The sequence below is a fragment of the Lagopus muta genome, chromosome 1, assembly GCF_023343835.1.
Source record: "Lagopus muta isolate bLagMut1 chromosome 1, bLagMut1 primary, whole genome shotgun sequence".
NCBI lineage: Eukaryota > Metazoa > Chordata > Aves > Galliformes > Phasianidae > Lagopus > Lagopus muta.
In genome coordinates, this window is record NC_064433.1 from 76,232,114 (window position 1) to 76,254,027 (window position 21,914).

Below are 21,914 nucleotides of genomic sequence, written 5' to 3' on the forward strand. Positions count from 1 at the left end.
GTGCTGAAGATGGAGACCAAGAAGGCATTAAATGTATCTGCTTTGTCTATGTCCCTGTTTGTAAAGTGATGATTCTCATCAACTAATGAACAGCTCTAACTGAGCTTTGGCCACACAATTTTTCACCGTGCAAAGGCAAACAGCATTTCTGTAGTCTTCCCATGTTGCCTGACCTTGTTTCCAGAGACCATACGCTTTCTTTCTCTGCCTGAGCTCTAGAAGAAAATCTTTGTTCATCCAAGCCATCTTTCTGCTCTGCCTGCTTGGCTTCTGATGTTTCAGAATTGCCTGTTTCTGTCCTCTCTGGAAGTGATACTTAGAAAATAACCAGTACTGTTAGACTCCAATGCCTTCAAAAATAGTTTCCCAGGGGACCTTGCTAACTAGTTTCATGAATAGCCTAAAACCTGCTCTCCCTGTATCCAGGGTTCAGGTTTTGGTGGCACTTTTCTTCCTGACATCAAAGATTTTTAATTCAACCGTATCACGATCACTATGGCCAAGACAGACACCAATCGCCACCACAGCCACAAGATTTTCTCTGTTTACAAGCAACAGGTCTAGGAGAGCACCATTCCTCCTTGTCTCCCTTAGACCAGGAAGTTGTCATCAACATCAAGAGTCTCCTGGGCCTGTTTCTATCAGCTGTGTGACATTCCTACTTAATGTCTGGCAAATTAAAGACAAGGGCAGTTGATCTAGAGGTCTCTCTTAGTTCGTTTAAGAGTAATTCATTGGTATCATCATCCTGGATGAGTGGTCTACTCCCACAACGACATCTGCCTTATTTACTTGTCCTTTGTCTTTACCCAGAGGCTCTCAACTATGTCATAACCAACTGACAGCTCCATGCCGTCCAACCCTCCATTACATACAGCGCCATGCCCCACCTCTCCTGCTCTGCCTGTCTCTTCCAAAAAGCCTGTAACCATCCATCACAGCATGGAATCCTGTGAAAAAGTATGCAAAACAATGCTCAGCTAATAGCATTACTTTCCACTTAACTTCGGTAGTTCTTTTTTTAAATATTCTGTTCACACAGTCACTAGAAGTCAGTATTACTACCCCAATTAATGGCATATTGCAGAATTTGGAATTGCTGCTCCATCAAGGTGAATACTCCTCAGCTCATGGTATGGAGTATATCTCAACAACATCTTCTGAAACTGCTTGTTTTTCAGGTCTCTTGAGAAAGCTACTTGCAAATGTTTTTTTTTGTTGCCAAAACTTAAGGGCTGTTAAGTGGAAATAGTTGTCAGAACCAAAAAGCATGTGTCTTAAACAGTCTTCACTTTAGTAACTCTGGAGTGTTTGGCAATGTCAGAACAGCTGAATGTATTTTGAAATAGAACAGAGGGTCTAACTATTGTCTTCAAATCAATGAATTATTGTCCCACATTTATTAAAAAAGTAAAAAAAAAAAAAAAAAAAATTGGTGCCTGATTTTCATTATGAAGAAGACTTAAAAACACCTTTGATTTTTAGTTATATATTTTTTTCCTCCTGCTTAATCATGCTCAAATAAAGCAAAACTGTTTCATCGGTGTAGTGATATTCTAAGCCCACATAACTCACCAGAATAACATCCCTAAGCAGGTTTCTTTATATACCTTATTCTAACAGCATAGAAAAAGTGGATTGAAAACTAAAATGGACTGTACATCCAATTGAAATGATTTGTGCTATAAGTAAGCAGGATCTTCCACGATATGGCCCCCATAGCAGTGCAAAGAGCTGCTGCAAACCCTTTTGAAATGGCTTAGGGAGGGTAGACTGGGGTGTTTGCTCACTACTGCACGTTGCATCCACGCTTACAGACACTTAAGAAAAAAGGGAGCTACCTGTTGATCTCAGCATTTTTCAACAAAAGGTCCCATAACACATTCTTCTCAGCTACAGTCTATTATATTAGCATTAGGATTCTAAAAAATTAAATGGATACAAATGAAGTCTTCTACTACATATCCTTTAAGTGTGTTCCACACTTAAAGGTATATAAATTGTCCTTGATGTGGGTGGCTACAGAAACCTTAAGAAATTATTGTGCAGGGAACTCCTGTGCAGCTGCAGATGCTCAAAAATCAGTAGCTGAATATTCAGACATTTCCTTTTAGAGTGATCATTTTTCTATTCCCACTGGTTTCCAGGCTAGGAGCTCCCCCATACTCTACATTGTTCCCCACCTTCATATGCTTTTCCCTTTTATGACTTCTGGACGTATCTTAAAATTCTCAGCAATTCCTTGCCCTGCTTTAATTTCAGACCCACTGTTCTGTTTTTTATCCATTTCTGTGGCCTAGTTCTTACCCTCCACTTTCAGGCTAAGCTCCTGTACTCTTTGCGTACTTCAGGATGGTGTTTTTGATTGCAAATTGAAAGACATTTTCCATTCATATACCATGTGTATGGTAATGTAAAGAAATAAATGTTCAGAACAGACAAGGCCAACAACACCTTGCTAAACACTAGTATTTACTTCTTGATATTGAAACTGCGTCTATCTGCAGTTCAGAACACTCAAAAGAGATTTTATAAGTTGCTGAATGGGAATTGTACAAATGACGTGTTTGCACTAGCAGAGAGGCTTCACCAAGTTTCCAAACTGCACACCTAATCATAGAATCATAGAATGGCTTAAATGGGAAACTGCCTTCAGAGACTAAGGAGCAAATGAGAGCAGGGAATATATACAGACATTTTTCTTAGGATGCAGGCACTCAATCCCATCATACAAGATTTTGAGCAGTGGGTGCTGATAAAATTACTGGTCCTTAGGAATATTTATCATCACAAGAGATACCAGTTAGAAATGATTATTAATGATTATTAATGATACTCCATCATTTAGCTGTAGTTGCTGACATGTATGTGTATATAAATGCTCTCTAAGAATGGTCTGTGTGTCTTTTTTCCTCCCCTTTTTGAGTGTCTCAATTCGTGGAGACTAGGTATCAAACACAAGTAGCTACTTTTTAAGTGGCAAATGTTTTCCATTCCCTCTTACAGCAATTACAATGGCTATGAGCAGAGTTTCAGAGCGAAGACCACCTGGAGAACTTGGTACTGAACATGCCAGATGAAGATCTGTCACTGGGTCACATATCCCTGCACAAACTAGGAACCCTTCCTTAATGCTTTACTTTGGTGGATCCAGAGATAAAGAGATGATATTTTGGAGGAGACAGAAATAAGAGAAAACGTTATCGGGAACAGTGAGATTGCCTCCTAAGGATCTGATGGATCAAGATTAACAAAATAAATAACTGAGAAGGTCTTTGTTTAGAACATTGACAGCAGCATTTTTGTGCAAACTGACAAGCCCATTTGCATGCCAGGACAAGAAGGTAATTCTGAGTACACATATAAGCTGTGGCAGCATTTGTGGAGATGTTCCTTGCAGTGTGCAGATCGTTGTATGTGCCCACTAAGATAATATAGTCTTTCATGTGGATTTTAGCAAAGAAATCACACTTGATTAATGGTTCATATTTCTACCATTACTTCAGGCTTATTCCTGAAAAAAAAAAAAATAAAATTGTACCAACCAACTCTACAGCTACCTTGATGCAGACTTGTCAGGTCTATAATCATTGGTCTTAAGTCATCTCCAGGAAACTCTATCCTGGACATTCTCCAAGACCTTTCAAAGATGATAGAGAGCAGTTTGGCAATCATTTCTGCCAGCTTCCTCAGCACTCATGGGTGCCTCCTGTCAGGACCCAAGGATCTGTGTACATTTTGCTTAGATGATCTCAGATCAGATCCTTCTTAACCAAGGGTAAGCCATATTTTCTCCAGACTCTCTTACCTCCAGGGTAGGGTTTCCTGTGATTTCTCAGCCTTATAAGTAAAGACTTAAGCAGAGAAGGTATTGATCATCTCCATCTTCTCAGCATCCCCTGTTACCAGGACACTCACCTCATTAAGCAGCAGAACAATATTTTTCCTTGTCCTCCTTTTTCTGCTGACATAGTTAAAAAAAGCTTTACTTGTTGTTCTTGACCAGGTTAAATTAAACCAGGTATAATTTATACACCAGGTTTAATTCCAAAGGTGCCTTAGCTTTCCTCGTTGTGTCCCTGCAGGCTCTGACAGTATTGCTGTATTCCTCCCAAGTGGCCAGGCCTTTTTTCCACATTCTGTAAACTTTCTTCTCTTTGAGTTTATCCATGAGCTCCTTGTTCATGCATGCATGCAGATCCCTTGTTCACGCATGCAGATCTCCTGCCATTTTTGCTTGATTTTTTACTCTTAGGATGCACCAATCTTGAGCCTGGAAGAAGTTGACCAAAACTTCTCTTAACATTTGTAATTCTCCTGATGTCTACATCTGACAAATAAGTTGGACTGCCATGACCCCTTCTTTTCCATCTGTGCATTTGTTTTAAGTGTCTTTGTGAATCTGACCATGAGATCATCCCTCTATTCAATTTCAGGATCAGCCACATGTTTTCCTTTCCCCAGGAAATTCACTCATAAAGCAAGTCACATCCCCCTCAGCCTACTCCATAAGCCCTGAACGTAAGACCTATTCCAGAGTAAGTCCAATTTAATTTGCTCTGTGTGATTTGGGGACTCTTTCTTGGGACCCAGTACTCCAGTCTGTGAGAGATAAATATTTCTGGAGAAAATGGCTGTTTGGCCTTGAGCATTGGAGTTGTCTGCTTGGACCCAGTTCTGAGTCACTGTGCAGCTCTGAGGAAGGTCTTTTATTTTTATTGTTTGTGCCTATATTGTCCTTATGTGGAATGGTTTTGGTAGAGGGGGGAGCTGCAGGGGTGGCCCCTGTGGGCAAAGCCCATCAGCTTCCCCACATCAGATTAGAGCCAGCTCTTGCTGGCCAGAGCTGACTGCACCTTCATTTCCCATTCCTCTGTGCTGCTCAGGAGGAAGATGTAGAAGGGGATGGGTGGGAGGGGGGAGATAATATTATTAGCTTGCTTTTAGTTCTCACTGCTCTAGTCTATTTTTAGCAGCAGGCATTACATTAATCTCACTTATGCTTGAGTCTATTTTGTCTATGATGGTAACAGGTGAATGATCTTCCTCTTCTTACCTCAACACATGACCTTTTTTTCCATTGTATTTTTCCCCATCTTTCTGAGGAGAGGAAGTGAGAATGAGAGTGAGAATGTGCTGTGGTGGAGCTTAGCTACCTGCCAATGTGAAACCACCACAATGCCTCTGTTTCTTCAAAGTCTATGTAGTTCATCTGTCTTCTCTTTGGCATTGTAAATCTTAAAAAAACACAGATGTAAGTTCTACAGTTATTCAGTTAATCTAAATACTGGCATTTCTCCTCAGGTTTTTTTTTTTTTTTTTTTTTTTTTTTTTCCCTGTTTAGTTGTTTATTATTATTATTATTATTATTATTTTAATGGCCATCCCTCTTCTTCTATGCTAGGATCTGCTTTCCTTTCAGGGGCTCAGGAGAGAAGCAAGTTCAAGTCAGTGTCTCTGATACTGTTTGAGAATTAAAAGCCAACATTGTAAATTTCAGACAGTGATGATTTTGGGATGTCTCCCACAGTAATGCCCATGTAAAAGGTTGCTCTCCATTTTGTTTTGAGCTCTTTTTAAGTAATGAAAAAAGGCTTCTGCATTTGTCTTCAAATTGCAGTTCTTCGGATTGTCTCAATGTAGAAGCCAAGCAGTGAGAAAAACATGGAACAATTTACTGTATGTTACCTTCAGGCTTTCTGACCCTGCCAGTTTCTGCTCCTTTTGATGTGTTTGTCCAGGTGTGCTGTCAGTTCCATGCCTGGCTGTAGTGTAGTGGACAAATTCTACTGTCAAAGCAGCAGAAAGTGCTTCACCTTGGTATTAGACACAAATTCTTCTGAGGACTCCCTGGTGAGGTTGCATAAACATGGCCTCTGGCCTCACAGGTTTTACAAACCCTGCAAGGATTGTGAAAAATTCTTAATGCAAAAGTATATTTTATTGTCGGAATACAACGCTATCAAATTCTTTTGTCTTCAAAGAAAATGCTACACTGTAGGTATAGATGATGTGTGTGTGTAAGAAGTGAGCTTGGAATGTCAGTGATCTGGATATTGTGTTTGTGGTTGCAAATGAAAGGATGCAACAATGCAAGAGGCCCCAAGCCTGTTTGAAGATGATGATGAGTACAGAGGAAACTGAAGAGTGATTCAGTTTCTTTGATAGCTGATTCTGTAGTACTGACTCTGTAACAGATGTAGTTCTTTAAAGAAAATGATAGAATCAAATTCATAGAATGATTTGAGTTGGAAGGGACCTTAAAGGCTATCTAGTTCCAAATCCCCTTGCCATGGGCAGGGTCTGGCTCCAAGTCCCATAATACCTAGCCTTGAATCCTCCCAGGAATGGGTCAATGATAAGTTTCTATTCTCTGCTCAGTCTCCTGCCAAAGTAGTATGCAAGACATCTGTGCTTTCCCAGTGCTCTTCTCATGGAGATCATTAATATTATTGCCTCTGTAATTTCTTAAATTAATCATATTAATTATTATTAATATTACTATAATGTTTAATTAATTAAATTAATACACTGGAGTGATTTCCAAGGTACCATCGCACCTGGTTCTTACTGTGAACCATGAGTTTTCTTCCTTGATCATATGCATGGCCTTTACTAACTTTTTGCTTTTCTCTTCTATTTTTTATTCTGGTAATCTATGGAGGGCAGGTGTCAGGGTTAGCGTTGCTACTATGTATGTCCCTTGCTCTAGATGAATATAGTGTACTTTTGTGAAGGATAGATCCTTTCCAGAACTAGAAACTGTGTACAATCTTGCTACTCTCTGCATTTCAGAGACTTTGGTCATGTCTGTGCAGACGTCAGTCACTTCCTTCAATACATGTCCTTCAAATGTATGTTGCTGTGACCAAGAGCCAGATTTGCCTAAGTCAAGAAAGGAACAGAGAATGCACCTGAGCAAACACTGTAGGAGGAACACGATGGGACAGGGTCAGAAAGCTCTCCCCAGTGCTGGCTTTTGGACAGCTCCTGTCAGAAGTCTGCCAACATGTGACCCTCTCTGGCTATGATTTGCTGTTTTGTGGCAGACACGACTGGTGTTTATTAAAATGCCAGATTTTTGCCAAAGGGTGATTTTAAAAGTTTATCTGCTGTTCTCAGTGGAATAACCTTCCTTCACAAGGATGGAAATAATGAGTTCATTGAAACAGAAAAGATGGTAGTCTTTCTTGCCTAGGAACATAGCACTCATTTAGGCTGTCTGAAAGCTGATTTCTGAGATCTGTTGAGAGAACTGATTAAGCTAACTGGCAAGAGTCCAGGTGAGCCATGAAATGCACCTGAGACTAAGATAGTGCTAGCACCAACTGCTTCCGTGCATAACAGATAGCCCACTTGATGCAATAGTTGCTCTCAGGTGGAGACAGAATAAAATGGAGATCAGTCAAAAGGAGATCAGTTCTCCAAACCTCAGCTGGAAAAAGAGTATAAAAGAGACTTGGGAACAGGTATCCCAAATAAGCTGGAAATCTGGAAAGCCCGATTTTGCCAGTCAAAAAGATCCTAACTGCCTGCTTATGTAATGTCATGTTAGAACCTACATATGTAAAGATTATGCTGCATTATTTGACACTGCTGGGAAGTATTTCCAGGCACAGAACCACAGCTGTCTGACTATAAGGACTGTTCCTGTTCCGGTACTACTTAATACTACTACTTAATGTTGTCTCAAACAAGCCAGAAATGTAGTTTATGAGTTAATGCAATCAGTGTATGACCCACAACAGACACTTTACATTGTGACAGTGCTCTCCTGGAAGCCAGGATGGTTACGCAGCACAATTGTCTACACTTCTGTAGAGGTTGTCATCAGTGCGAGAAAATAGCCCCCTTGTTTAATCCATGAGTTCTAAAGTGATTCACGTATTCAGAAACAGAGCAAAACTAGATGGCATAGAGACACTTTAGCCCTCCACTGCTAATTATGAGCACTGAAGAACTTGCACTATTTCCTGAGACACCTTCCTTGCGGTTGGTGCTACTGCAAATGAATGTTGCAGAAAAGCTAGTGGAGATCTCTTTTTCAGTGAATGTTTTCATTTTACTTATTTGCAGAGAGAAGAAAGGCAAAGTCACTGAGCTAATTAGTGGTTGAGGGCTGATGGTGATGTTGATACAGTTGTTCTTCACGTACATGCAAGGAGTTGCTCCATGTTCTCAAGCTAAACAGCCTGTGGAGATACACATGCTCATAAACAGAGCCCCTATCCTAAATAACAACATTGCCTAGGGTGTGCAGGGGTGAGCTCTTGCTGTTGGCTGCACAGCAGCAATCCATTTCCAGCTGAAACAAAGGTACGTAAGTCACAGGTGATCAGGACCTGTCCTGGGTCACTGATCAGTGAAGTTCTGTGGCTCATTTATTTATTTATTTATTTATTTATTTATATGAAATGCCCATTTGGTCAAATATCTCCAAGGTGGCTTTGCAGGGTTGGGGGGAATGTTCCACACTGGTGGAAGATAGCCAAAGCATCTGTTATTGGCTAAGGGACACTCGGTAGAGTACGCCCATTCTACTGCTGAATGTATATAATCTCTGGAGAGAGAAAGAGGTGGGGAGAAGCTAGCTCCTCCCCAAATCCAAATCTCCATTCAGGCTGTCCTAGAAAGAAGTTAGCCCCTGAACAGAAACTTGGTGATTTCAGAGAAAGATTATCTGGAGACTGGACAGGCAGAGCTCTCAAGATGCTGACATCCATCTTCCTGAGCCTTCTGTTCCACACTGCAACTTCTTTTCACCAACTGTGAGTGATGCTGAATTTTTGTTTCTGTTTCCTTCAGTCTCTAGCACTCTAGGTAGACTTGCTGAATTCCATACCATCAGCTATTCTTCCTGCTCTTTCAAATCACTCCAAAAGGCAGCAGAGTCATTCATGTTGTCTCTCATGGTTGTGAGTTAAAATATGAATAATCTTTTTGGGGGGGTCTACTAGAAGAGAACTTATGCCCAGGTATGTTTTCTCTCTGAGCCTTCAATCTGATGTAATCTCTGATGTCTTCTTTCCTCTGTCCCAGACATTACCTGGTGGTTATCCCTGCAGATCTCCGTTACCCATCCGTTCAAGTTGCCTGCCTCCATATCACCTGTTATGAAGCAAAGATTCAAGTAAAGCTGATCCTGGAGCGCTTTGCAGGACGTGATCTTATAGTGCAAAAAAACATCCAAAAGGAGAAAACTTTCACGTGCACTAAGTTCTGGGTGAGCTACCCTAGGCAAATGCCATCTCTTCAGGAACTGTAAAACCAGGAATTGTAAAAGCCAGTGTTGTTAAGGAGAGGCTCTACTTTGCCTTGGAGTGAGTCTGCTAGGAATGAGAATAGATTATTCTCACAGATGTGGAGTGGACAGCACTTGGTCAGCACTGAATTGCCCTTCTGAATCTAACTTTTCATTTGAAGTCACATTTGTTAAAAAACTACCACACTACTTGTTTCCTTCTCATCTATTCCAGACCAGAGCAGCTTTAGCTCATCTTCCAGGCTTGATAAATCCCTTGATAATCTGATCTAGTGGGTGGCAACTCTTTCATGGGAGGGGAATTGGAACTAGATGATCATTAAGGTCTCTTCCAATCCATGATACTCTGAAATACTCATGCAGCTCCAGGGATAAAGCTTGAGAAAATGAAGGTTTGCACAACATAATCTACAGTTTCTGTAGGACTGCAGTCAGGAAGCAGCTCAGCTCTTGAGCTACTGACCAGCAGTTGGATGGAAGTAGATATGCTTGTTATTTCTAAACAGCATCTTACAGCTCATTCATTGTTGGTGAGAATTTGGTTAAGATCTATGATAGGACAATCACACCTAAGTAATATTTCTTCTATTATATACTGTATTCTGTTCTGTGGCTGCTGTGGTATTTTGTTGCACGAGCCAGGAAGACCCCGTGGTTAGCTCTGGCATTCTGATCTGGCTTTCTTACTTATACATGTTAGAGTCTTGAAAGTCTAGCATTTGAAGCTATATCAAATAGCTCAGTGTCTGTCCTTTGATTCCATGCTGCTATCTCCCACATTTCTGGCATTTTCTTATTTTCCTGACACTCCCTTTCCTATCTCCAGAGATGAAGTTACTTAGGCAGTGGGAAAAATTATGGATTTCATGATATGCAAAGCCTCCTGGTTGAGTGTAGAATTCAGTGAGATTACAATACCATCTGAATTCAGGTATTGAAAGGATGACCTGGCATGGGTGGAGAGTGACAGGTTAGCTTTTTTCATTTCCACTTTACTGTCAATTCCTGCTATGGGCCCCCAGAAGTAATATTACTTGGTGGCTGCATTCTTTTCTCTCTTTGTAAAGGTTGCACCTCCAGCTGATGGCCCAGAGGAGATTGCCACTGTCAGACTGATTATTACTGGTCAAGGGGTCAATATTGAGGAGAAGAAAAAGGTCCTGATCCGCAAGGCAAGCAGTGGCACCTTCATTCAAATGGACAAGCCCATCTATAAACCAGGGCAGACAGGTGAGAACTGCATATGAGAACAAGAATAGATCCTAGACTTTTTGCTAGTAAAATCATATGAAAATACTGCAATTGCTTGAAAATCACGGAAGGCCCTAGCAGAAGTTTTTGAGAAGACATTTTTAATTGAAATGATATTTTCAGTGCCTGTGATGTCCATCCTGTGCTGACTGTGTAGCTGTAGGAGACAGTAGGTCATTACCCATGCTATCTTTCTTGGGAGAATGCCCATGTGAATTTTATCAGATGTGTACAGTGGAGACAGGGCCTGAGGAGACAGAAAGAATAGGGGTCTGCAGGGAAGGATTGAGAAGTGACAAATATATTCCCTGATTTCCTTGCTTTCAGTGAAATTTCGTGTTGTGACTCTGGATGAGGACTTCATTGTGCTTAATGATTCAGTAAGTCAGCCCTGCAATCTGTGGAGGAGGCTCCGTGTTCTATGCATTAATCCTACTTGCTTTCTCCTCTGCATATCTGCTAAAGTTCTAACTGCTCCTTGTCCCCTGCATTCATTCTGATGAATATCTGTAGAAGAATAATAACTCAGGGAGCTGGAGACGTAATCCAGGAAGATGGGAAAGATGTTCTTGCTCCTGTTAGTAAAATAGTCCTTCAAGCGCAAGCATGGCGCATACTGATTTACATGGTGATGTTGTCATATGAGGAGTGAGTAGTTTGGAAGTTGGAACGTCTGATTAGACATTAAGAAAAAACTCTTCCATTTCGAAGATTATCAGATATCGAAACAGATACTCAGAGAAGGCATTTTTTTTTCCTTGGAGATGTTCAACACTTAACAAGAGAAGGCTGAGAGCAACCTGTTCTAATAAGATAAACTTTACCCAGGGCATTGGACTAGATGACCTCCAGAGGTTTCTCCCAAGCTACAAGATCATGTACCTCTGTGACTCCACTGAGATACTGCAGATGAGCCAAATCTATATTGGTTTTAGCAATCTAGCAGTTTTCCTGATAGAGAACTCTGTCAGGATGTAATTAGCATGTGCTAGGTGACCTTCGGATTGATTTTCCCTTTCTCTCTTTCCAGACATTACTGTAATGAATCCGCACTGTATTTCTCCTTTTTGGTGACATCTGTGTTCTTTATACTGTTTGTCAGTGCTCTAAATATCCAAGTCACTATTTTCACACCCTTCACAGAAGTCTCTGCATCTGAAGTACCTTGTATGTGTTGCTGGCACTTATTTCTCTCTTTTAATGTTTTCACTTTTCTTTCCCTCCCAGATTTCCCTGTTTCTCCAGGTGAGTGATGCTGAAATCTGATGTTACATTACTGTTGATGGCAGCCATTTCACTGGGCTATTCATTTACAGTTCACGGTAAATTTTATGGATCTGTAAGTAGAATGGTAGAACATCAAGATTACTTAATCTAATATACTACACACAACCTCTGTGCCTGTTTTTGCACTTGATGTTATGCTCTTAGTTACTGGAATGGAAATCTGAGTTGCTCTTGAAGTACAAAACTATAGACAGATTAATTTAGACCTTTATGTTAACAGGTTAGAACTGTAAAGGATATTTCCTTGAGATCAGCATTTAGAGAAGTGTAGAAGGGGATTCAGCTGCTGACAGCAGAATGTAGCATATTATCTTCAAAATTTCTCGACTGTACTGTGCCAAACCTTGTCCCTTAGCTATTTTTCTAACTAGCACTGAAATCTTGAAGATGGTTTTCTAGAGACTGTGCATCACTGAGATGCTAGAACAATTGCTTCTTTCTCTCTTGTGGCTGTAGGACCCCAAGAACAACCGGATAGAGCAGTGGCTGAATGTGGTGCCGCAGGAAGGCATTGCGGATCTGTCTTTCCAACTAAGTGATGAGCCTCTGCTGGGGACATATGTTATCAATGTAACCAACAGGAAAACATATGTCAGCTTCACCGTTGAGGACTATGGTATGAGTGCATGAGGGATATGTATGAAGTGAGAGATGACTTCACTCTCTATTCCATGAATCTGAGTTTTTATTTCATTATAACCATCCTGCGAGCAAATGAAGAAAGTAAAAACATCATAGAAAAGAGTCTGAGCTGATGCTCAGGAGAGAGATTGCATTTGAGACCTTTGGTTATTGTATAGGAGCAACTCTGCAAGGCCCTAGACTTTTGACACAACTGATTCCTGAAGATGGCTGTATCAGACAAAATAATGTCACTGGAATGGGCTTTTCAAAAGAATATGAAGTCCAGTGCCACTTATTTTATCATTCCCTAATTAACTCTGCTGGGAAGTTACTGCAAATAGCTGTCTGAACTTGAGGGATATGGACATAGAATTATAGAATTACTATAGAATTATGGAATCATTAAGGTTGGAAAAGACCTTTAAGATCATCCAGTCCAGCTATTCACCTACCACCAAGATTTCCCACTAACCAATGCCCTTCAGTGTCACACCCACGCTTTTCTTGAACACCTTCGGGAACGGTGACTCCACCACCTCCCTGAACAGTCTGTTCCAATGCTCAAACAATATTTTGGAGAAGTTTTTCATAACATCCAACTTGAAAATCCCCTAACATGTTTGAATTTTAATTTGGAAAGGAGCCATGGACTAGATTCGAATTTGTTAAAGAAATAATGGAAATATTCCCTTTCATGTTTTAACTTCCTTTCTTCTTAGTTTCCTGTCTCTTATTCCAGCACAGTCTGTCTTCATGTTGATTCCCTGGAAAGGCTGTCCTTGGCCAGTGTTTCCTACAGTTGCCTGTTTTTTTCTTTTTCCTTACAGCGCTGCCAAAATTTGAAGTGATCTTTGAGACACCAGTGGTGATTTATGCACTAGATAAAACTTTTCCACTTCGGGTATGTGGCAGGTAAGGGTTCTACTTGGAGAAGTGGGCCCTATGCTAAATTCTGACCAGAGGCAAGTACATTTCTGTGCAGGTATCATGAGACTCAGAGGAAATTTACTGCACTTCAGTTACAGCAGGTCAGAATATTCCACAGTATGTCTTCGAACCTTAATGCAAAACAAAACATTCCTAAAATTATCTTGTAATTTGATTTCTCAGAATAGTCTGATACTAATTTTATCACAAGGCTCTTGATCTTATATCACTGCAGTGTTCTAGCTTGATCTTATTAAATGCATGAGGTCTCTTGGGCCTGTACATCTGCCATATCTGTGATACATTGTGAATAGCCATGATTAAGTATACCTAGGCACACAAAGCAAGCACTAGTGTTTTCACACTTTGTTTGAATATCTCTTCTTTTCCTTGCTCTCTTAAACAGATACAGTTATGGGAAAGCTGTCCAGGGGATGGTTTATGTGAGCCTTTGTCAGAAAATATCCCAGTTCTTGCCCAGTGCTTCGAAACCTGATCTCTGTCAGGAATTCAAGAGCAGGGTGAGTTGCATAGCAGGAGCTGAAAACAGTGAAAGTTGTGGTGAGCCCCAGGCTAACACAAGGCTGCTGGAGCTAGCTGAAACAGCGGTGGTGTCACAACTTGGTTTTGGCTACTTGATCACAAGTCTGTTGGTGCTGCCTCTTAGTAGCTGTATCTGCTATGACATTGTGTGTATCAAGTGCCTGCTCCACATTCTTGACTGCTATCTGTACCCAGCCTTGTTCTCCTATGAATGGGTCTTCTCAAGTTCTCTATATAATAGCATCTAGCAGACTAAATCCATAGAATTGAGGGCACTTCTCTGAAGAAGTCTTCCTCTTACATGGGCAACATACTGGTGATGCTGATTCCTTTGTCAGACACAAGAGCTGGTGGGAAGCCCCTATCTTGCAAATCCTCGTAACACTGCAGGAGCTGAGACTTTGCCGTGCTGAAAGACATGAATGTCACAGACTTTGTGCAGCCTGCTTGGACCTTCTCTCTTGCTAGGTGATTTGAAGAAAAACAAACAAACAAACAAAAAAAGGGGGTCAAGTTCTGCAGCCGTAGACAGATAAGCCCCAAAATAGCAAGATCTCAAGACCATTAGAGTGACACATTTGTATATTCCTTTCGCCTTAGACATCATCCTTTCCCTTTCTCATTTTCCGTTTCCTGCCTCAGGACTTAATTTCTCTGTTACGTTTTATACCTTCCATGGACCTAGATGTCTTTGATCTGGTGCTTATTTTCTTATATGAGCCTTGCATTGCTGTTCCTGCTCCATTTGGATAATATCTGACATAAATGCCTTGATCAGACCACTCTTCCTCTCTCTGGGATTTCAGACAGACAAGATGGGTTGCTTCTTCACAAACGTGACCCTATCCTTCAGCCAAGACTTGAGGTACTATCGGGACAGCATAGTTGCAGAGGCCTCACTGTTGGAGGATGGCACAGGTAATTATGGAAATATCTCTGGGAAGAGGCATGGGAAGATACACTAATCGTAGCAAGAATGCCACAGACTTTCAGACTAACAAGAGCTCTGAGGTTTTTGACCCATTGAGGCCTGCCGTCTAACCTCATGGATATTGTTAGAGCCAAAAATTCCTGAAGGCATGACATACTGAGAATGTCTGTGGTCTAATCTCATGTAGCAAAGCTTAGGGGCCTTTCTAAGGGATAGAAGATAATGTGAAGGAGACCAGATACCCAAAGCCTTGGACAAGTCATCTCCTTGGTACGAAATATATATGCGCATGTACATCGGTATTACTGATTATATTATTCTACAGGCAACTTGCTGACAGGCTCATGGTTTCCCTGATTTCCTCCCTTATGTTTCTGTCTTACTGATGTCATTCAGAGATACAAGTCAATGCTTCCCACAAATTACTCATCTCCAAGATTGGCGGGATGGCCTTGTTTGATGATGTGAATTCTTACTATCACACTGGAGAGATGTACAGAGGGAAGGTAATTCCCAGTTATGGTCTTTTGGAGAAGACAGCATGAGAAATGCCTTCACAGAGTCTGCTTTTCCAACCCCATCTCTAGCAAGGGCTGGAATATTCAGAAGTGAGAAAAACATCCAAGACCTTAATTTGCCAAATAAACCTTGAGTAGTAGCAGCTCTGGGCATGCACTGGGGGATGTAAACCCAAGCACTGGGAATTTCAGCAGCCAGGAGGCCTTTGCAATAAAGGGGTATTGGGATTTTGTCTGTGCCTAAATGTGCTAATGGGAGGTTACTGGTAGCAGAATTGTTAGGGATTGGAGGGGTGACCTTCCTGCTAAAATACTGCAGAAATTCTGCTACTGGCTTAGAGGAGATTATGTCCACTGAACAGTCTTCTATGTTTCTATCAATCACCATGGTATTCTCAGATCAAAGTCATCGACTACAAAGGCGAGACGCTGAAGTACAAAAATGTCCTCCTTGTAGTAAGTTTTGGTGAGCAGCAGTTTCAGCAAAAGTACATCACTGGAGACACTGGAAGAGCTTCATTTAGCCTAAACACAACTACTTGGAACAGCACCCCAGCCTCCCTGGAAGTAAGTGAAGAAAATTCTGTATCATTGACTATGAAAGTAAGGGGTAAACATGCTTCTCAGTGTGTACTGTCTCAAAGACAGTTCCTTTCTGAGGCACTAAAATTCCAACTCAAAACACCTCAGTATGTTGTGGGTCTTGATGCTTATTCTTTGAATCCCAACAGCTTTCCTCATGAACTCTTCACACAGAAATGTGTGTGACAGTGTTGCCAAGAAGTGGCCTGAGCTTTCTAACATGCAATAGCTGGATTGATTTGCAACTGACCTGCTTAACTAAAGAAATAATCTGCTGTTTGTGTTTTGTGGTTGTTGTTTTTTCTCTTTTTTTCCTTTTTCTCTCTTACCAGGCAAGTGTCCTGCATCAGGATTTGGGTGGGGAGCCTGGGACAGTTGATTTGAATTACCAGAGAGCCTCTCATTTCATACATCCATTCTACAGCACCAGCAGGAGTTTTCTCAGTATTGTCCGTGTGCCAGAAATGATGCCTTGTGGTAAAAAGCAGGATATCCAGGTGGACTTCAGAATTTACAAGGAAGACCTGGAACATGGGCCCAAGCGTGTAATTTTCTCCTACCTTGTAAGTTCTTGAAGAAGTGCTAGTACTGATGTCTCAAGACACCATATCAGAATCCTCCACAGGTTGAAGCCTGATACTGGATAGCTTTGGCTTGGCAGTTTGACAGGTAGCTCATCTAGCCATCATGGGGCTGGATCCTGGTTTTAATTCTGGGACTGCAGAGCAGAATGAAAGGCAGCACCTTTCTTTTGGGCTCTGCACAGATGCAGGACAGGTATTGACCTTTTCTATCCTCCAGCAAGTCCCCTGAACTTTTCATGTTACCTAAGTGTGAGAAAAGCTCCTATTCCCCTCACATACCCCATTTAACTTCCAGTCTCAGAAATACATGGGTCTGCATAGTGGTCTCAAAGACAACATGATTGGCATTCCCTTCCCTTTTTTTATTCTTTCATAGGTCATGGGGAAAAGTGGAATAGTTCAGGCAGGTCAGAAGACTGTTTGGGTTGGGCTGCCAAGAAGTAAGTACACTCCTCTGTTATATGTCTAGAAAGCATTCAATGTTCTGTGGCATCCCTTTCTATCTGGATATGTGGTATAAGCCTCTGCAATTTAGAGCAATTTACAACTTGATCATCCTTCTTCTATCATTTCCACGCAGCTTGTATTTCTAGCTTTCACATTTCCCTTTTGTTTGGTGCGAAGAAAACAGTCCTCAACATTACTTGACCTGCAGGCTCATATGCTGTTGCTTTCATTTTCAAATAAGTCTCCCTTAGCTGCCCTTCCAAAGGGCATGAAAAATAGCTTTTCCCTCTATCAAAACTCTATTGCTTTGATTTGCAATTGTGCCTACAAATAACCTTTGAGTAGATAGGATGCCACATCTTATCATTTTGATGGTTGCAGACTGTTGATTGACTGTTGGGTTTTATCTTTGACATAATTATAATCTCAATTATATGTGCTTTGAGGCAAATACGACCTCTTTGATGATAAGATGGAAGGCTTTGAAAGATACCTGAGACTCTCATTCTTTGTGTAGCTAATCTTGAACTCCAAATAATTCATTCATCTCCTCAAGGCAATAAACAGAACCAGTACAAGGCAATAAACAGAATCATCTTTTGCAGATCTTGAATACTAAGTCTAGAGATGTACTGATTGGTTTCAGTGGTCTTCAGAAATCGCTGTGGTCCTGAAGTAGCTGAGGAAAGGAATTAAACAGACATGTACAGAAGGACAAAAGCTGATCAGGGTCCCTTTCCATTATCGAATTTACTAATTTCTCTCGTTCCCTCTCTCCTCCATCTAGTGCTGAAAGGCTTCTTCTCCATCCCTATTACCTTCAGCTCAGTCTATGCTCCAGCTCCAACACTTATTGTTTATGTTATCTTCCCTAATGGAAAAATCATCGCTGATTCTGCCGTCTTCAGTGTCTCCTTGTGTTTCAGAAATAAGGTAGGATTTTTGTTGGAAGCTATGACTAAATGTGAGAGGGTAAGTGTGGCTGCTGCAATCAAAAAAGAGACTGAAGAATACATAATTTGTATAGCTCTATGTGGCTGACACCATGTCTTGTTAACTGCTGTACATGTACAGTGAAGGGAGTTGCAATGTCCTGAGCACTGTGGGAGCTGCTGTGGGATGCAAGACAAGTGCTGAGGGAATTGACAGATGTGATTGTGAAACTACTCACTATAATCTTACTTGATTAGGACAACTGGAAAAATTGTCCAAAGACTAGAGGAAAGCAAATGTCAGTGTTATTTTCAGAAAAGAAAGGAGAACGCAGAAAACTATTCACTTTAATCCCTGGTAAGGTGATGGAACAAGTATGCCAGGAAACAATTTCTGGACACATGAAGGAGAAGAAAAATTGACAGGAGTAGTCAGCATGGATTCAGCAAGGAAAAGTCATTCCTGACCATCACAAGCAGCTTCTACAGTGAAAGCACCAGCCTGATGTTTGGGAGTAGAGGAGTGAACATTGTCTTCTTGGACTTCAGTAAGGCCTTTGACTGCCTCCCATAAGATCCTCATAGAGAAACTGTTAAAGTATGAGCTGGATGAGTAGACAGTGAGGCAAGACTGCTGGATAGTGGTCAGCAGTGCAAAATCTAATCAGTACTTTTGGCTACATTAGGCAAATTATTGCCAGCAGGTCAAGAGAGCTGATACTTCTTCTAAAGGGAGGATGCAAAGAGGACAGAAACGGGCTTTTTTCAGTGGTGCCCAGTGCCAGGACAATTGCCAAATGGCACTAACTATAATACAAGAAGTTCTAACTAAATATCAGGAAGCATATATTTACTGTGCAGGTGATGCAGCACTGGCACATGTTGCCAGAGAGACTGTAGAGTTTTCTTGTTGGAGACTGTCAAAAGTCATCTGGATATGTTCCTAGGCAAACTATTCTAGGTGGCCCCAGTTGAGCAGGGTGATTGGACCAAATGACCTCTACAGGATCCTTCCATCTTTAGCCTTCTGGTTGTTCTGTGACTCTCTGTTGCAATGTATTAGCAGAGAATATCTGTATCTGTCTGTGTGGATTCTTATAGCAAGTGTAACCCAGTAGGGGAAAGTCCAGCACAGGTTATTATTGTGACTCCCATGAGAGCTCACAGTTGCTCTGCTACTGAAGCAGACAATTCAATTTCTTGGTACATGATACTGAAAAAGCAGCTGACAACGGCTGATGGAAGAAACAAGTTTTATTGGCCATTAAAAATACCTTAGTGGTCATTGTGATATGCATGGGAAAATGCTTCCTTGGCTGTGTTTTGCACTCCAAAGGCTAACTTCTGAGGACTAGCATTGCTTGTGCTCCACAACTTTGTATCTTCCAGGGACAGTCAGATTCAAGCTAGGATACAAACTGCTGCAGGAAACTGAGACCAACTCCACAAAAAGCCTGGAGATAAATACTAGGCTTGTTTTTAATGTGGAGCTCCAAAAGGAGCAGAAAGCAAGCTGTGTCAGTTTGCTGAACAAGGAGTGCTGTGTGATGTCTCCAGTGCTGTCACCTGTTCACCAGTACCTGTGATGGTAGAAAACATGGTTCTCCCTGTCTTTCACGTGACCTTCATCTTTCCTCTCAGAATCTCAACATGATGTTTTCTTAAATACCTTTTAGGAGTCCTTAGGAAATTCATTGGTTTTTCATTCAAATCGTGTCCTTGGGAATTCTTTCCATGTAGGGACCTTCCCTGCTCAAGAAGTGGTAGAGAGGCCAGCAGCAGAAATGTTGCATGTGTTTTACCTATGTTTGCACGTTCTTCACATCCAGGCAGAGCTGAGCTTCTCAGTGCCCAAGACTCTTCCTGGTTCAGAGGTTGATCTCCGCCTGCAGGCACCACCTGGATCTACATGTGCTGTCTGGGCTGTGGATCAGACTGCCTTTTTGCTGAAGCTAGAAAAAGAACTCAGCCACTCTATGGTGAGTGTATAATCAAGATGTTATAATCACAATATAATTGTGTATAATCAATAGATATCAAGATGTTATAATCACAATATAATCAAGAGAATTAGGCAAAGTAAACAATGATCATAAAGGAGAATAAGTAGAAGAGCTTACCCTTTGGCTGAGCTCACCAGAAGACACCAAAAGAGATGATCTCCAGAAGAGATCCTTCCCCTCTGGTAGCCAGCTCTTAAATAGGTCCAGGAGGGGTGCAGCCAGGCTCCACCCCTTCCGGCAGCACAGGTGAATTGCCTTCACCTGTGCTTCTCTGGGTGACTCATGGCTCGCCTCAGGTGATCAATCAGAGATTCAGGCCGTGACTCAGCAGTTCCCATACAGGTGAGTCTGCTGTAACTTTTTCTCCTTCCTTTGCACTGACAAGAAGAGGGATGGGAGAAAGAGATGTTTTCAGAGACTGTCTCTCAGAGAACTCAAAGCACCAACTAGAAGGATCAAGGTTTTCTTAGTGTGGCATAGGTAAGGATTAGGAGGCACCAGTTAAAGAGATTGAATGCCAGTCAGTGCACCAGCAGTAAATCCAGACCCAGCTTTGTTTGCTCTGTCTCATATTCATTTTAGCAGACTGTGCTGGCTCTGTTGGAGAAGAGATAACTTTGAGCCTGTTCTTTCTGACATACATTCATGCATGATAGCCAGGAGCAAACTAGCCTTGGATATACTACACAAAGTGAATGCTAAGTATTATTTGTGCTGACTTTTTTCTTTTGCTTTTCTTGCTTTCCCAGATCTATGGGCTCTTTCCATCTGTTTATAACTCCGGATATCCTCATCAAGTGTCTGAAGATGACAATTCATGCAGGTTCCAAAATTCTGATCAGCCTGATGTGTTTACAGCATTTAGGGTAAAAATAGTTAATTTGTAATTCATGAATTGAGGAAAGTATGGCCCTCTGACTATCAATAATGTAGAAATGTCATCACAGATAGTAGAGGAAACAAGTTCCATTTATGCACTTATAATCCATTTGTTCTTTGAATAAACTACTTGAAATTGTTGACCAAGGGGAAATTGTTGTGTGATTACTGCATTTTTATTGCATGATTTAGGATGCCAAGTATTATTGGTTACTTTAATTGGATTTCACATAGTATGTGTAATCTCCATATCATGAGCAACTTGGGTTGCCCAAGATTAATCTGGTAGGAATTTCACTTTGCAAGCTGAGAAGGCACAGTGCATAAATAAACTTGCATTTGAAAAAGAAGAAACTTTTCTACCTTGGCCTGATGAATTAACTTGGATGACATTGTTTGCTCTTTACTGATGATCTGAGTGACTCTGTCCTAAATCTAAGCCAGAGGATAGCTGAGTTCCTATGCATAAGGGGAGAATAAGGCACAGGATAAAAGGCAGAGAAGATAAGAGAAGAATCTAGTGCTTCAGTTTTTTCTTTTTTCTTTTTTTCCTACAGGAAATGGGATTGAAAATTATGTCCAACATCAATATCAGGAAACCAGGACTGTGTCTAACTAATCAGTCAACAACTACGATGAAGAAAAGAGGGATGTTCACTTCCAGTCCCATGTTGATGTTTGCTCAGCCCCATAAGGAATCTAACAGTAAGCACCTTACAACTATTTCTTCTCACATGGGATGTAAAAAAGATGAAAGCAGTCCTGAGTTTGAGCTAAGAGGCAGTACTTCCTGTAATTGCACATGGAGGAGAGACACTTCTCTGACTTTAAACCTGTTATGCTTATTAGGCTGTCTGGCCTTACGGCTTCTGGTTCTGAAATAATAATAAGCTGAATGATCTCAGGTCTAACTTCTGACGTGAGGGAATATTTACCCTTGCTGTGGTGCCTATGAACACAACTAAGGCATAAAGAGGCTCCATTGTATCAAATAAGACAAGAGGTTGTAAAATTTGGGCTTCAGCATCTTTAGTTCCAGTGCAGTGCTTCCCATGACCTGACTGGATGACTCGCAGCCTGAGCTAGTATGGAGGCCCTCTACTCTAAATCAGGGCCTGAGGACATTGTGGTAGCTGGGTGTTTG

General features: G+C 41.2%; 1 protein-coding gene across 1 annotated transcript in view; it reads left to right on the plus strand.

Moving 5' to 3' along the window:
* Positions 1-21,914, plus strand: part of LOC125687911 (alpha-2-macroglobulin-like protein 1) — a 66,312-nt gene that overhangs the window by 28,229 nt on the left and 16,169 nt on the right. The window contains exons 4-21 of the mRNA XM_048933250.1: positions 3,007-3,344; positions 8,077-8,768; positions 9,040-9,223; positions 10,330-10,492; positions 10,841-10,893; positions 11,741-11,758; positions 12,257-12,416; positions 13,252-13,336; positions 13,758-13,872; positions 14,701-14,812; positions 15,222-15,331; positions 15,743-15,910; positions 16,258-16,488; positions 16,886-16,949; positions 17,744-17,889; positions 19,718-19,867; positions 20,641-20,757; positions 21,328-21,475. Of these exons, the coding sequence (XP_048789207.1) occupies positions 8,548-8,768; positions 9,040-9,223; positions 10,330-10,492; positions 10,841-10,893; positions 11,741-11,758; positions 12,257-12,416; positions 13,252-13,336; positions 13,758-13,872; positions 14,701-14,812; positions 15,222-15,331; positions 15,743-15,910; positions 16,258-16,488; positions 16,886-16,949; positions 17,744-17,889; positions 19,718-19,867; positions 20,641-20,757; positions 21,328-21,475 (2,245 nt within the window). The 5' untranslated portion in view covers positions 3,007-3,344; positions 8,077-8,547. The remainder of the gene's footprint in view (positions 1-3,006; positions 3,345-8,076; positions 8,769-9,039; positions 9,224-10,329; positions 10,493-10,840; positions 10,894-11,740; positions 11,759-12,256; positions 12,417-13,251; positions 13,337-13,757; positions 13,873-14,700; positions 14,813-15,221; positions 15,332-15,742; positions 15,911-16,257; positions 16,489-16,885; positions 16,950-17,743; positions 17,890-19,717; positions 19,868-20,640; positions 20,758-21,327; positions 21,476-21,914) is intronic.